The 17,173-nt window shown below is 41.1% G+C and overlaps 1 protein-coding gene across 1 annotated transcript; it reads left to right on the forward strand.

Annotated features, from left to right (window-relative positions):
* Window positions 1-13,491, forward strand: faxcb (failed axon connections homolog, metaxin like GST domain containing b; the record flags this gene model as incomplete). Its single annotated transcript, XM_083899256.1, has 6 exons — window positions 1-260; window positions 6,056-6,191; window positions 6,363-6,559; window positions 11,419-11,636; window positions 12,682-12,798; window positions 13,178-13,491. The coding sequence occupies 6 exons, from the start codon at window positions 1-3 to the stop codon at window positions 13,489-13,491; spliced, it is 1,242 nt and encodes a 413-aa protein (XP_083755382.1).
* Window positions 13,492-17,173: the final 3,682 nt, after the last annotated feature.

Consider the following 17,173-nt stretch of genomic DNA (forward strand, 5'->3'; position numbering starts at 1 on the left):
ATGTACTGGACTGCTGGCTTCGCCTCTTCCCGGCCGTGTGTGGTTGAACTCGGGCGGAACCACAGCCTGCCCATCGGTCTGTGCGCCTCCGAGCAGCACCAGTCTTTGTATGGCTACATCATCGCCTTCCCTCTGCAGGAGTACGGAGGCATCATGTCGGTTCTGGGCTCGGACTCCTGGTGGAAGAAGACGCTGTACATCACCGGGGGGGCGCTGCTGGCCGCCGCCGCCTACCTACTGCACGAGCTGCTCGCCATCAGGTAGGAGACACACACACACACACACACACACACACACACACACACACACACACACACACACACACACACACACACACACACACACACACACACACACACACACACACTGTGGTGCATGTATGCCGCTCCATCTGGTCATCGCTGTCGGCTCGTTTTACACGGAACTGCGGATAATCACGCCTGCTGACACTGACTTTAGAAGTGCGTCGCTATGACACGTTATTTCTCAGTCCTCTCCTTGTTTCCGGCCTTTCAAGGACGCGACAGTAGGTGGAGAGGAAAATAAATAAATAACAGTATTTATAATTATATATATATATGTGTGTGTGTGTGTGTGTGTGTGTGTGTGTGTGTGTGTGTGTGTGTGTGTATGAAGTGAGTCACGCGTCCGCTCATGTGCCAGCTCTATCTGCGCCCGGGTGCGTAAAAAAACGCAGCACTCTCATTCAAATGAACTCATGTGCAATACAAACACACAAGGGTGAAAGTGATGTGACACTTAACCCATTATTGAGCTAGTAAACATCTGTTTTAATATTATATTGCATTTTAATAATAAAAAAAACCCCATTAGAAATAAAATGTTAAATGTAAATGAGAATAACAAGCACAGTTATACATACATACACTAAGTTGTATGTATGTGTAAGTTTGGGTTCATATTGTAGAATTCTTTATAAGATGGAATCAGCCCTTGACGTGTCATCTTGTTTTCGATGGCGTCCTAAACAACATTGTTCCAATTAAAGTGTTCAAAACACATGACTGACATAGTTCCTCAAGTGAAGCAAGACTTAAACTGTGAGCTCAGGTTCCCTAATGTGCATAAATATGTGTATATACACAACCAAATGGCTCCGATTTGCTCCGAATATAGACTGGAGGTCCCAGGATCAAGATGGAAGACACCTGCTAAGGTGGTTGAGAATGACAGGGCTAAGATCCATAGGGGACTTTCAGAACGAGACAGACAAACTCGTAACTCGATAAGCAGCAGCAGGAGAAGACAACAAGCCCCAGCGACGGCTACATCAAGAAGAAGGAAGATCAAGAAGCTTGAGAAATACCAAGGGCTGAGAGAGGAGCTAGAGAAGATGTGAAGGCAACTGTGGACCACAGTGGTGATAGGAGCATAAGGAGTTGTAACCCCCAAAACCGGATGAGTGGCTCCAACAGATTCCAGGAACAACATCTGAGATCTCTGTCTAGAAAATCACACTCTGTGGAACAGCTAATACTGATCATATACTAAGACTGGCTTCTGGTAGAGGACCTGGGCTTGATGGAGACACAAGACCGAGAAAAGGTGTAAGGGAATTGTGATACAGGTAAATATCATGATATTTCATGGTGTGGCACTGTATCAATATGGTAATATTCTTGACTGTGGTTTTGTGTTGTATTGAGTCCTCCAACCACTAGTTGGCAGCAGGCATTCTCTCCCTCTTCTTTCACTTCTATCCCTGTACAAGAACGTTATGTTTATGTTTAAATAACATTGTTAAGGCTCTTCTCAAAATAGGCTATTTTTGGAACAAAGAACAAAAAATCTTTAAAAATGTTTTCTAATTTATTGAAAATTCTTCTTCTTATATTTGCTAATTCACAGCCTCAATAAAGGATTCCATATTCATAAATATAGCCATAACAGTATTTCATAATGGTCACGTATTATAGTATGTACACACAAAGAATATCTACAGTAAATAGGATTAAACCCAAAATACCACCTCAAAACTACCAGTCCTTACAAGATTAAGTGATTAATTCAGATACAGGACTATTGTTTCCGTGTGTGTGTCACTGGGGGATTAGTTTGCTCCAGGTCGGTCAGTGCCTGGTTAGTATAAGACAGTGGCCTGGAAGTTCCTCCTTTCACTCACCCTCCCCCGTCATAATCAGTATACACATGCATGTTCTGCCGCTGCCGCTGCTGCTGCGTCATCACGTGCAGGCTACTGAGGCTGTGCCCACAGGCTGCCAGCATCATCTGTTCCTGTCATGTGATGCTTTGTTGGCACTGCAGCTCTGCCACTCAGCTCTTTATATTCTTCATCCCCCGTCTGTAATTTGCGAGACAGTCTTACTGACTGGAGGTAGGGCTGAGTAAAAGAAGTGGCCCTGCAGGAGCACGTTTAAATGGACAGGGGCACAAAAGGAACGGAAGGTCAGCGTGCATGAGACATGAGTGCATTAAGGTCTTTAGGTCTTTCATCACCACGTGACTGTGGACAGTGACAGTTTCATGAAGACACATTCATGGAGACTTTATTTAATAAATAATGTAAACACTGGTGAATATCAGTATTCATTCTGTTAAAAGCCAGCACATGAAAAACAAGAAACCAAAACGGGAAACAAGAACCAAAACACTCCTGAATTAATCATTATTTCTCTGGAACTTATGATAGTGATTCTATCTGCGAATATTTTTATTTTCATGTTTTAATATTCAGATTGTAGTAGATTTAAAATATGAAGGAGTGTTGCTACATGAGACTCCATTAAAGATATCAATGACTAATTATATTCTAATTCAAAGATGAGAACATAAAGATGGCAAACTTTTAACTCGTATGTATGAATGCTATGTCAGATAAGCTGCATATTTATCCTAAGTTGCATATGATTTGAAAAGTAATAACTGTTCAGTCCTGACACATTCATGACATGAACAAATTTACTCTTTAATCTTTTCCCCCCTCGTAAAGTAGCAAGCTGTTAACCAGGTGTGTTTTTATCTCTGAGTGAAAGTCCAGGATATCAAAAAGAAAGCAGCTGTATAACTATGCAGCGATGGAAGATTCAGTTTATTTTAAAACTCATAGTTTGTAATGATACAATGTGAGAACAATTATTTACAAAGTAGACATCAATGCTTTGTCAGACCAATGTAATTAAATTCAATTATTCAGTATTAAAGTGATACTAAGAGGAGCAGACTGTTTTATGTCAATAAACAAAACAAAATAAAGAGAAGAAGACGAGCAGACTGGAACAGTCTGTCTGTCTGACCTTGCCCTTTTACCGACTCCTCTGTGCTGTAGTTGTTCTTTTTATTACCTTTATTTTACCAGGAAGTCACATTGAGATTAAGATCAAAGATTAATACATGCATACATACATTTGAATGTTGATCCATGTCTAAGGTGCATGATGGGAAAATTAACAAATGTAGAAATAATGTCTTTTAACAGGCTTGACTTCACGCGGTAAACTGTATATACAGCATACAACGCTATGGAGGACGGAACCTGATGTAATAATAAATACTTAAAGGTGCCATATGTAAGAATGTGGCCACTACACTCAAATTCAAAATACAAATGTCTTTTAGGTTTCGTTTTCAGACATAACTGGCAACCCGCGGTTGCTCGGCAGCTGAGACTCTACTGACTGCAATGATTGGTAGACGGCGGTAGGTGGCGCTACATGCCAAAACATGATTTCAAAACATAAACATGATTTGCAGTCTGCAAAATATTTTTTTTAAATGCAAATATTTTGGCTGTGCTGTTGTTGTTGGTGAGTTCAGTTTGTTATATGAACATTATTCACGAGTCTCTGTGACATATTAGGAGGATTTTATGGCCAGTTGCTTTAGATTTGTTACATAATGCACCTTTAAATAAATAAATAAATAAATACAGGAATAAATGCATAAATAAATACCTAAATAAATAAATACAGGAATAAATAAATAAATAAATACATGCTTTACATTTATTTCTACATTTCTTTTCACCTCCATGTTTTTATTTATTTATTGTTACGTCAGGTCTGGGCCCCCATACAGAGCTTCATGGCAAGTGATTACATTTACAGTTTTCATGGTGTCATCATAAAATAGTGTATTGTTTAAATTTTGTATTGTTAATTTTTTTTAAATAACTTTGTTGTTTGCTCTGTTCATACCCCATTTAATATCCTTTTCAGAGGTGATTGTAACAAAGCATTTAATTTGTTTGTGTGTGTGGAAACAAGACTTGGTGTTAATAATGCAGGAAAACAGCGACAGCTCTTCAAATAGACACTACATACACGTACAAGGAATACAGTGTGACCGTGGCTGGAGACATGTCGGACAGTGTGTTCGCTCCCATATGGAGAAGTGATGACTCATTTAATCAATAATTTCTCTCACTCAGCTGAGTGATCTCAGTGATACAGGAAATCATTAGCAAGAGAATTTCACATCCTCATTTCTGAAGATAAACTACCCTCGCATAGTTTTGTCACTAAAACTCACTGGGTTTCCGGTGTCATTTTGGTTATCTTAACATACTCCAATAAACGCAAGATAGTGATGTCCAAATGAGAAATGTGAGAGGTAAAATAACAGCAATGGCCCATATTTATATAACTACATAATACTACATCATTATCTGACAATTACATACCATTAAGATCAGAACAAAGCTAAATGTAAATATGTGGGCTGGTTGGTTGTTCTAGTGCTTTTTAAAAGGAGCTCAGGGCAACAGTGCTGTTTGTCAAAGTGTTATGATAACTACAGGGTCGACACTAGCTCAGTGGCAGAGCGGATCGTCTTTCAACTGGAAGGTTGTGGGCCTCAATTCTTGGCTCCGCTCGTCTACATGGCGATGTGTCCAAGACACTTAACCCCACGCTGCTCCTGATGGCTCTGCTGGCAGTGTGCAAATACATGGGTATAAAAGATGTTTGACAGAAAAAAGCTGCGAGTAAATTGGCTGTGAATGGCAAAAGTGTGGTGTTAAAGCAGCTTTGAGTGGTCATTGAGCCTAGAAAAGCTCTATATAAATACATTTACCTGTTACTCACAGGAAAGATTGTAATGGATTATAATGCTCTCTATTGGATGCATTCGCTTTGGCTGATCATGGGAACAGGCAGTAACAGCATTCACACTCAGCTACAGACTTCAAACTAGTTTTCTTCCCTGGAGTATGTTGTCTCTGCCTCAAATCAAATGCTAACTTTTATAAGATTGGTTTCATTAGCAGTGACAGTGGTTATATTGCATGCTAATACATTTTAAAATGAAATGTCTGAGCAAAAATCAATGAAATACAAGCTATGTTAATTTTTCTTTAAAGGGGACATATTATGCAAAATCAACCTTTTAATCATTTAAATCCTTATATTTGGGACTCTGAAAGCCCTATCAGTCGGCAAAGTGTGAAAAAGATGACTCACTCATGTTTTTGTGGTGCTCCTCAGTCTAAGTACAGGAGATAAAACATCCAATGTTGACTTCCGCGCTCACTGGGACGTCACAATGTGCTAAATTACTGGAATTATTGTCTCGCGGAGCTCCGCCTTGTCCGTAAAACACGGGAGAGTGCTGGTGAGGGCAACGGTATCCGAAAATCGGAAGTTCGCGAAAAGTTCCATTCTTGGCTCCACAGTGCAGCACAGAGTTCTACACAAACTTCCAGCCTCAGAGGATTTATCTGTCCAGTGGATACATGTTATATATGAAGTGAATGATCACTTTTCCAAATGCTAACTGCTGTTAGCTCCCAGTAGCCTCTGTGGCTGATTTACTGTCCCTTAAGTTTTGTTTTCCTTTTTTTAAGATGGACCTAAAGAGATACTACTAACAGAGCGTTCTGAACAGGGCTGTTTTGGCAGGGTGATTGAACTGCTGTGGTGCTTCTTGCTTATGGTATTTTGACCAAAGCATGTCACAGACATGTTCATTAGGACACCAGGGAACTAGTTAAACGTGGAGAAATCGGTCATTGTGAAATGATTTGCAAATGTTTATGAACTCTTAATACTTTTCTTTACATCGTCTTTACTCTCTGTAGGAAGGAGCAGGAGCTGGACTCTAAAGACGCCATCATCCTCCACCAGTTCTCCAGGCCAAAGAATGGCGTGCCCAGCCTCTCACCCTTCTGCCTCAAAATAGAGACGTACCTGCGGATGGTGGATCTGCCCTACCAGGTCACTTCCTGTTCACTCTTCACACACAAACACAAACACTCAGTTCTCACCTAAAAAAGTTCACTAACAGAAAAATATATCCATCTGTGATGTCTCAGCCACACACCCCTTTTTGTAAGGGAATAAACAGGCTCCGATCCGATTCTCACATGGCGCTTCTTCCCTCTGCAGAACTACTTCGATGGGAAGTTGTCACCGCAGGGTAAGATGCCCTGGATTGAGTACAACCACCAGCAGGCTTCAGGGTCAGAGTTCATTGTGGACTTCCTCGAGGAGAAGCTGGGCGTGAACCTCAACAAGAACCTCACCCCACAAGAGAGAGCCGTCTCGCGAGCTGTCACCAAAATGGTCGAGGAACATCTCTACTGGTAAGTGACTCAGGACTTTACACTGACATCCAACAAAAGTGTTATACCTAACATTAACCATATCTAGTTAACCCTAACCTAAGCACATTAGCCCTAAACTTAACCAGTTTCTCCAAAATGAGGTTGTACCTTATTAGGGCGAGGTTTAGGTCTCCATGAGGACTACTGGTACTGACAGGGTTGGTGTTGGTAGAAAAGGTCCTAAATAGATAAGAAATACAGGCTTTTGTGTTATTGTTTTCTTGAGTCATTCAGCAGTGATTTAAATGTAGAGAAAAACAAACATGTAGCCACTTTAAAGGAAAAATGCAGTGATTAAATACAATCTTTATCCGACCCTCACACTTAAGGGTTAAAACTATACATTTGGTGATGCATACATTTCATATTTCAATGTTAAATATCAAGTACCGCCTGTGATCATCTAAAATCACTCTGATTTTAAAGACTTGGAAAAAAAGAGACTTGATCTTTTGTGTCATTTATGCATTATTAAAGCAGCCACCCAGTCCAGGCTGACTTCATCATCATCATCACCACTGTTTAATTAGCCATGTTCCACTGCAGTGAGTCACTCCATCACCTTTGGGTGCAGCTAGTAGGAAAGTAGGAAAGCGTTTACCACTCCACCCACACCCAGAGAACGAGAGAGTGTTTTCCATTATCTGAAAGCTGTAACACACACACACACACACACTCACACACCTACACACACACACACACAAACACACACACACACACACACACACACACACACACACACACACACACACACACACACACACACACACACACACACACACACACACACACACACACACACACACACACACACACACACACACACACACACACACTAATCTATCACAATTGAATATTATTTTGCTCTATTTAATATTGTCAAGAGTAGATTCAAGCTTAACTATAAAACAGAATAGAATCCGTTCTCTATCTTTCGTGTGAAAGACACAATAATTTGTCTTTGCTTGCACATGAACAAATTCAGGCGTGTCTCGGCTCTAACGTCCTCACATTCAGAACATTTGAAGGTCTTAGGAAACCGAGTTAATGAAAATGTGTAGGTTATAATGTCTTCCTAAATAAAACATGTGTTGTTAAGAGAGAGAAAAAAAAGAGAGAGAAAAAAAACAGGTCATCTATTTAACCTACATCCCCTCTCTCTCTCTCTTCCTCTTTCTCTCTCATTGAGTCATCCTTCAGCATTCTTGTCTCTGCTCCTCCTTCCACCCTGTGCCATGTTTAGACCCTCATATAGACCTATTGATTGAATAATTTATGTCAGGAAAGGGCAGTGGCAGACACACGGGCCAGCTGCAGCTGTGGTGAGATCATACAAACAGTTTTTCCGCCGGCTCGTCTAATTGTAGCTGCTATAAAAAAAAAATAAGATAAAAGGAAAGTGGAGAATTGTCAGGCGAGGAAAATGTGCTTTATATCGAATCTGAAAGGCTTTTTCTTTCTCTATACTTCATCATATAGAGATGGACAACAACGACAAAAGCCATTTTATCATAGCACATTTTATTTTCCGGTTCTGACATTTACCACAGTCACATTCATATTAATACAGCACATGTATCATAGCCATTCACTTGCTGCCAGCACAGCACAAGGAGCAATTTGGGGTTTTGTGTCTTGGCCATGGACTCATCAGCATGTGAACTGGAGGACTTGTGTGGTCAGAAGGCGACACGATCTACAACAGCCATCTGTGTGATAGAGAATTCATCACATTTACTGTAGATGTGCTATTTAAAGTGTACTGTAATGTGCTAGGAGTGGTTTTCAATACTATAGAATACGATTTAGTCCATTAACAGGCTGAAATCTGATGCTTAAACATCAGACAGATATGGCTAGAAAATGAGCTGATGTTGATAAAAACAAAAAACGTTTTAAATTCAATAAAACTTCAATTGTATGCAATAAATGTTGTTCCTGAAACCTTAGCAGTAACCTAGAGTTACTTTTCATTCAGGGAATGACCTACTGCTGATACTGACTGTTATCCTAACAGCATAAAAGCTTAGGAATAATTCTGAAAAAGAAGTAATTTCTTTTGCTGTCGTCACCTCACGCCTCTGTAGTTTTGACCGACTCTAGCACTTAAACTTTATGATTATATATCACTTGTTCCTCTTGTCTTTTTTGAAAAATACAAAGTCTTCTCTTTCATTTCTTATCATACCAAAAAAATGCACTGTGATTCCAAAATATATTCTATTTGTTTTAGTCCTCTCAGAATCTTACATTTAGAAGTACAAATTAAAAGTACAATTAAGTCTTGTGTCTCAGCAAAAAAAAGCACAGTTCACTAGTTTTTCCTCAACACTATTACAAGGGCAGATTAAACCCTTTTGGCTCTTTTCCTCTTGTTCTAGTTGTAGAACAAAGGACAGTGAATTCCTGTTGTTTGATCAGATAATGCTTCAGTAAAGCAGCATATGGCCCTGGACAGTCCCCAACAATATATATTACATAGGCCAGATGCTTCAATTTAATTTCCATTGAACTATCAGTCATCGTGAAATGATCCCAAAGCATCTGTTGGCTGGAGACTTGAGGATTCTTTACAGTCGTGTCATGGCTCAAGGGTTTGCCACTACCAGAAAAATGATGTCACGAGGCTTCCAGGTTTTTCTTTCTTCCTGGTGAGGTGGTGTGACATACTGTGTGTTGGATGTGTGCAAGGATGACGTGACTTAATCGTGTTTGTGTGTCTGCACACACAAGCTGAAGCAAAACCATTAGCGGAAACAGAAGAGAACCCTGAACGTGCCGATTATCAGGGACATTTAAGCTTTTCATTGAGGTAATTAATGAGGAGAATCCAGGTGGAACAACTGTTCTTCACTGATTTATTTCATTAAATGTATTGTAGTCACAGAGCGGGGGATGCTGATGAATTGGAGCAGAGTTAACGGAGGGGATTTGGAAGCTCTGAGTCAGACTTGTTTGCAGATGAACGCCAGGTCTGTGGAACAGATCTCTACCCAATGTCAGGACGACTCCCACAGCTGCCTGGGTTTCCTGTTTCACATTTTTTCACAAAAGCTGGAGGGAATGTGAATGAGTCAACAAAAGAGACTTCGCACCAGAGCAATAAGTAGATGTTTTTGGTCACCTGTTTTTAATCTGGGCCTGTAATGAAAGTGCTCGGTTGTGTACACTGTCCTCTTTTCTCCCCGAACAGATTTGTGTACATGACGACAAGCTTGACAGTTTTAGGGGCGGACTTTATGACGTGTCCTGGCAGTGAGTTGAGAGTAGCATAGCTGGCGGATGTGCATTGGGATGTATTTTAATTGATTAGGCCAAGGTTGGTTGTCACTAGACCTCAAAATTTATGGGACGGAGGACATAATAATATTCAGTTCGCGAAGGCAAATATTGATATTTTAATTAATAAATTAAGACACTCTCAAATAGGTGTCTCTACTTCATGTCTCCTCCCGGTGACTCTGCTCAGATAAATGTGGGAAACTTGGGTGGAAGTTACCTGAACAAGAAGAGTTAGTTGCAGCGGGATAAAGGAAAAGAAAGCTACGTTAAGAGATGCTTACACATACACATACTTTATGCACTTTGTTCTCTATTTTGTGAACAAATAGAGAAATCCTGCACTTTTAACCTTTCACGGACATTTTGTTTTCTTCAGTTTGACAGATAATCGTCATGTAACGCTATATGATTGTTTTGCAATATGTTGATTATCACATAATTGTTGTACCGTGATATTATTGGTATCGAGGACCATGTATCGCGTATCATATCGTGAGGTAACCTGCGATTCCCACCCCTACTCTTGACATAATCCTTTATTGTATAAATAGCCCTAAATTGGAGCTGTTTCCAAGTCAAAATAACATTTTGGCACGGTGCAATTAGCAAAGCACAAAGGCTGCAATTTAGATGCTGTGCATCTATTTTACTGTCAGTGTTGTTTTCGTATGCAAGACCTGTTCTCCACATATCATCCCTGTGCTATTTAGAACGTGCTCCTTCGTTTTACACAGTGAACACTGAACTGGAATGCTAGTATTTTGCCGCTGTCAAACCCCAGGTTTAGTGCTTTATGTCATAAATGAGTAAACATTGGTGTGACTGTTCAATGAACTGAACTGAAACTGGACTTATCACAAATCAATCTGCAGTCACAAACAATTAAAATCACTAGAGGAGACATATAATCTGGTCATCACCACAACAGCTTCAGACTCAGCACCATGGACAGCGGTCATTACAGTCACAGTCCTGTTCTTTCAGAGGTTTTATTCTCTCCTGTCAAACACACAACGTGTGTCGGCTCATTGTGGAAGCTCTTTCTTTCCATCATACTGTGAGGCTCTACCTGAGTGAAAAGTGCTTTGAGATAATTGATGTTGTGACTTGGCGCAACATAAATAAAAGTAAACTGAATGACATTGATTGGTCAGGCTTTTAGAGGATGTAGCGTCTTAGGCGGTAGTCAACATCGTTCAAAAGCCTGATCGCTGTGTGTATGCTGTGTGAGTGTGATATAGTGTAGAAATGAATGGAACTTTCACCAGCCCGTTTATGTAGAAAGGTTATTCTGTCTCACTAGAAAGAAGAATTTAATTAATATAATAATGTAGATGTAATTTAATGTAGAAAGCCTTGGTCACTGTACTTTTAAAAACTATTCTAAAAGCTATAAGCCACAGACGCCATTCCAGGTAGTTGCTTCAGAATTAAATGAGCAAAAAATATATGAATGAAAATGACAGTAATAGTAAAAACAAAGCCACAAAGATACAGAACCATGGTCTCATTCCCGTTCTTATGCAATTAACCGGTCTTTGTGTGTGTCTGTTTAGGACAATAGCATACTGTCAGTGGGTGGACAACTTGGAGGAAACCCAGAAGCTTCTGGCGATGACCGGTCCACTGAGCGACACGCTGAAGTGGCTGCTGAGTCACCTGAACGGCAGCATGGTGCGCAGGGAGATGTACGGCCACGGCATCGGACGTTTCTCCAAAGAGGAGGTCTACACGCTGATGGAGAAGGACATGAGGACGCTGGCCACTCTGCTGGGTAGGAGGGGAAGGGGAGCGCATGTTTCTTTGCAGATGTCCGTTTCCTCTTCAGCAGTAATCTGTGTATTCAAGGGATTATTCTGACTCTGTTATGTAAGCTGATATAATCGTTAATGGATTTCTTTTGTGTTTTTTGGGGATAATAAAATAACACGGCTTTGTTCCTACAAATCCTTGGCCATTGGTGGGAAGATTTTAGTTTCATGTAGACACTGTTACACTACAGACACTGATATATTCATGGATAGCTAGCTGTGGAGGAGTTCTACTAATCCTATTCATCAAAACATTTATTTTTCATAGAAGTGACTACCTGGAGAAAATTCAGTTTGTTTAATATGCTAATCCTCTGCTGTACAGCTTAGGGGACATAGCTGTATTAATAGAATCATGCCACTGCCAGACCATAATGACCATAATGAAATGTTTAGGTCATCCTGCCAAGGTAATGTGGATTTATGAAGCATAATTATGAGGCAGTCTTTATGACCATAAATAAATATGTTACTTTCCTCAGACAACATACTTAACGTTCATTTATGTGTGGTTTTAATGTATGGAAGTTTTAAAGCATCATTGCCTCCTGGTTTGCACATGAATTCTAATAAGAAGCAGGCAGAAGTGAGTGATAACAGGCAAAGTCTTGGATGTGAGCTGTGGGATACAATGAGTGTTGAAACGGAAGCAGAAGGACTTAAGTTAAACGCTGCACAGAAATGTGATTTGCATCGATCTGTTTGTTTTCCCAACGGCCATTATTTTTGTAAAATGGAAAGTTGTTCCCAGACGGAAGGCACCAGTACTTCCCCATGATCATGTGGCTTCACATCTTTTGCTTGCCGCTCTTCCAGCTTCAAACACATTAGACACATCAGAGTATTCTCGCTTATTTATCTTTTCAGTTGTCTTCAACTGAGGTAAATCAGAGATCACTGTATGTCGTTGAGCTGCTCGTTTCAGTATTTGTATCCAATAGTTTGGATAAAAATACTTATCGTCGGCGCTCATGAAACAAACATGCCGTCTCCTCTCTGTCTCTGTAGGTGATAAGAAATACTTTATGGGCTCTAAGATGTCAACGTTAGATGCTACAGTGTTTGGACACCTGGCGCAGGCTATGTGGACTCTGCCTGGAACTCGACCTGAACAACTCATCAAAGGTCAGTGGATCTTTTTCAGATGAGTGAAGTAATTATCACCAAATCATTGTATTGATTACTGTAGTTAATGTTCATTAAGTCTCTTATTGTTTTCCCTGCACGTCTTCATAGTTGTCTTTCTCTCTCATTGACACTAGATGGCAGTAATATTCAACTTCTAACCACTGATGCTGCACTTTATCAGCTTAAACAGTGCAGAGAAACATTAAAGTCTCTTTTCTCATCAGAGAAAACAAACTCAGAGGCTGTGATGTTATAAGTAAAATGACTCTCTTGTTATTCTGATCCATTATTCCTGATTAAAGAGCTTGTAGGAAAGGAATTATATAAAAAACTGCTGGTTTCAGCTGTAACAAAAATTCTGTGTCCACCTCCGCAGGAGAGCTGATCAACCTGGCCATGTTCTGCGAGCGGATGCGGAGGAAGTTCTGGCCCGAGTGGTTTGTGGAGGTGGACGACGTTTATTACGATGGAGACAGTGAGAGCAGCGGTGGATCCGGTGCGTCCCCTACAGGCCTGCTGGGCTTGGGTCTCTTCTCCAGGACTGACACTCTGGACGACAGCGACGGCAGTAGCCGCTCGGCCTCGCACTCCCCCGAGTCCAACCACTCGCTGTTTGACTCGGACGTGGGCACGGGCTCTGACAATGACATTCAGCTGAAGGAGGACTTAATGCCAGACCTGGAGGTTTGACCTGAGAAGGTGCTGTGGTTTAATTGCTGACAGATAGACACCGACAGGAGACAGGAACAATCGGTTTTGCTTCATAAACCTGGTTGAAGAGCCTGTCCAGAGACAAACTAGGTATTTATATGCAGAGCATACAAACTTAAGCTCACGATGCACATGCTAGTGTACTGTTTGTCCCCTCCTGTACCCTCCTTGTCAGAACTGTCCCTGCAGCAGTTTCTCTTTGCCTTATTTGTCTCATCTTAAAATGCATAGTCTGATGTGTGGAGATAGGACAGTTGACACGAAATGATGCAAATAATCTACCACTCTGCAACAGACAGGTGGAGATCAATCATGTGACCAAAAGGATAGCAGATGTTGTGTTTTGACGATTGGAGGGATTACAGTTGACGCCGCGTTTTTACTTTGTGCCCTTCTGATATCCTCAGCCCCTATATGTGTCTGTGTTTGGGATGGATCTGAGTCAGGAAGAAAGATGAGCAGATTTTGTGCCTGTTTCTTTTTCTGGTTATCAGTCTCATTTCTTTCCACCTCTTAATTATTTGTTTGCACTTTGATGAGTCTGTATTTGAGAGCTGTAGTGTTTTTATTTGACCACTAGATGGAGGCAGAGTCTTCCAGATATCATCCACCCTGTACCATCAAGGTCGTCCCATACCATACCAAGGACCTGCGGTAGATTCAAGTGGGCAAAACACTTCTCCTTCACTCCTTAACTTTAATATTCTTCATTCATAGGTATACAATCCTTATGTATGTGTGTGTGTGCATATCGTGACTGAGCACAGCAAAAAATAATCCGCCTTAGTGCTCAGACTCAAAAGTGAGAAAGCAATTTTACTTTCATGATCGCATGTGTCATATATATTTATATTTTGTTCATATTTGTTTTCTTATTTCTCTCAAAGAGATGTTATTTTTGCACTAGTGGAAATTTATTTTCACCTTATTTCAACAGGAACAGTCTGCTGTGGAGGAGGAGAGGGTGGGAGGGGAGAATAGAATAGGCGAAAATATTGGGGAAACATAAATGTGTTTATCAGTAGAGAAGGATGCTGATAGCGATCGTGTCTTAAGGGGAACACGCTGCGTGTGTGTGTGTGACGAAACTGAGATGGTCATAACAACCAAATCAAAACCAGGTGAGCATCACTGAATGAAGAAAAGAATGGACCAAAATGTGTCAGTTGTGTCATGCTAAGCTTTGTGTACTAATGGCGATACAGTGTGAAGTCTGTAAAAAGGTTTGTGGTTAGACTTATGTTAAAGGATCAGTTCACCCTAAATTACAAAATTAATAATGAGCCATGCAGATATTTTTGTAAGTTTTATTTCCTCAAGGTTATGCTTCCATCCCAAGAGGATAGAGATGACAGATTTTTTATTGGAGCTGCTCACAGGGATGAATATTGGCATTTGAAATACTCTCACTTTAATGTTACCCTGTAGAATTCACAGGACACACTATTGGTGGTTTTATTTCTTCACTTTAAAGTAAAAACAGCTTGTAGAAAATGACGATGTCTCTCTTGAGTGTGGAGCTAACACAGGATTTTGCACCTGTTGGTTTAGATACATTGGTGTAATGGACCTTCATATTCCAAAGGGTAGCTCAGACCATTACATACTCTAAACTACTTTCTTTTCCTTTTTTTTGGCTTGTGTAAGCTTGTTTGTTTACCTTGACAGTTTTGACTGCACTTCCTGCAAGCCTCCTCCTCAGTGCCACGTGACCTTTGGTGTGCCAGTGCAACCTCCTTGCACCGAGAAGGTCTGGCCACCAAAACAAGGGTGGAGACCTTCTCGCTGAAAGAAAAAAAAACTAGCCAAAAAAAGAGAACATAGTTTAGAGTATTACATTTTGTGAGCTAGAATGAATCTTTGTGGACTAAAGAGCCTATTCCCATTAACTTTTCTTTCTGTTGTATCAAATCCAGAATGCTTCTGCACATGACTTCTCAGAAGGTTTGATGTTCTCTCGGGTTAGAGACTGGTTGTGAAAATGTATGACCCTGCAAAAAAACTGGATACATAAGATCAAAAACTATCTGCACGGCTGTACACTACACAGTAAACCTGACTAGACATTTTTTAATCATGTGTGAACTGACCCTTTACAATTGAAAGCCTACGTAGTGCCAGAAAGGCCCGAGGTTGACCCAGTGTGTGAGTCTCCAGATACAAACCAACTTCCACCGTGTCGTCCTGCTCGCCGGGTTCAGATCATGTTCAACAGTCGCCTCGCCCAGTCTGGGCGTCATTAGCAGTCGGACTGCTTTATTCAAGCCATATTAAAATCTGGAATTCTTGTCATAGCGTTACCTCTGGGGTAATATAAATATTGTATGTGTGACAAAGTGTACAATACTGTGTGTAGAGCTGACTAATAAACCCTGTGGGTGTGCAGTCATAGAAACTGGAGCGGCTGGATGATTTCAATAAAAAAAAAAAAAAATAGCTGTGACAAATTTTAGACCTGCTCTCGTTCGTCCTCTTTATCCCATGTGTCTTAAGTGTTTTAACAATATTGTGATGTTGTTTTGTTGATTTGTCTCTTACTGGGTTATGAGGTCACATCTCTGACTGTGTGTTGTTGTGTGTGTGGTTGTGTGTTTGTTTGTTTATTCAGTAACAATCATCCAGGTGCAGAGGGGACTGATTAAGACTCAGCCTGCTGCTGCTGCTGCTGCTGGAGGCTCAACAGGAAGAGAGGGAGAAACAGAAGAAGTTCAGGGGGGCTGGTGGAGAAACTTGAGCCAGGGCAAAGAGGGAAGTAACCAGGAGCAAGAGGGAAAGGAGGGATAAGGAAGAGAGCAGGTGGTGGAGAGGAGAGAAGAGGTGAAGGGGCTATGACTGAGGAGTGCAAGGATGGAGAGAAGGAAGTCACCGGGGAGAGGAGAGAAGTAACGGAAGAGATAGTGATACAGGGTTTTTGGTAGGCTTCCTAAAAGCATTGTTAATATTTGACCTACCTGTCTTTTTATATAGCTTTTAATTGTTGTTTTTTGAAATTGTGATTAATTCAACAAGGGGAGAAAGAAAGAGGATGGATTCTGTGAAAGTGAATGGTGTGTGTGTGTGTGTGTGTGTGTGTGTGTGTGTGTGTGTGTGTGTGTGTGTGTGTGTGTGTGTGTGTGTGTGTGTGTGAAGTTGATGGGGAGGAGATAAGACAAACAAGAGTGAGAAGTAAAGGGAGAAGGATGAGGAGGCTGGGGCTGGGGGCACAGGGAGGAGAAAAAGTGAGGTCCATGGATCAGGAACCAGGCTCCCGTGGGGGCTGGAGCAGGTGCAGGCTGCGAGCGAGGCCTCTGGGCCTGAAGGGGGCTGCCAGAGCTTTAAACAATCTGCACTGCTCCTTTTTTAATTTGGCTCTGTGAACAGCCCACCCTCCACACTGACTCTCTCTCTCTCTCTTTCTCTCTCTCCCTCTCTCTATGCTTAACAGATCAGCGATCCACAAAGAGGGGAAAACACACACAGAGCAAAATTAAAATCGGAACTCCCTTGGCAAGGCAAAACAAATTAGAGCAAACAAATTACAGAGAGTCAACACACAAACAGTGGAGCATCTGTGGCTCTCTGGACGACTGGAGCCGGTGGCTACCTCCCACACCAACAACAACACCTATAGAGCAAGTTCACGTTTAACTCAGTGTCACACACACACACACACGTTCATTCA

Source organism: Microchirus variegatus (genome assembly GCF_963457635.1).
Source record: "Microchirus variegatus genome assembly, chromosome: 1".
Lineage (NCBI taxonomy): Eukaryota > Metazoa > Chordata > Actinopteri > Pleuronectiformes > Soleidae > Microchirus > Microchirus variegatus.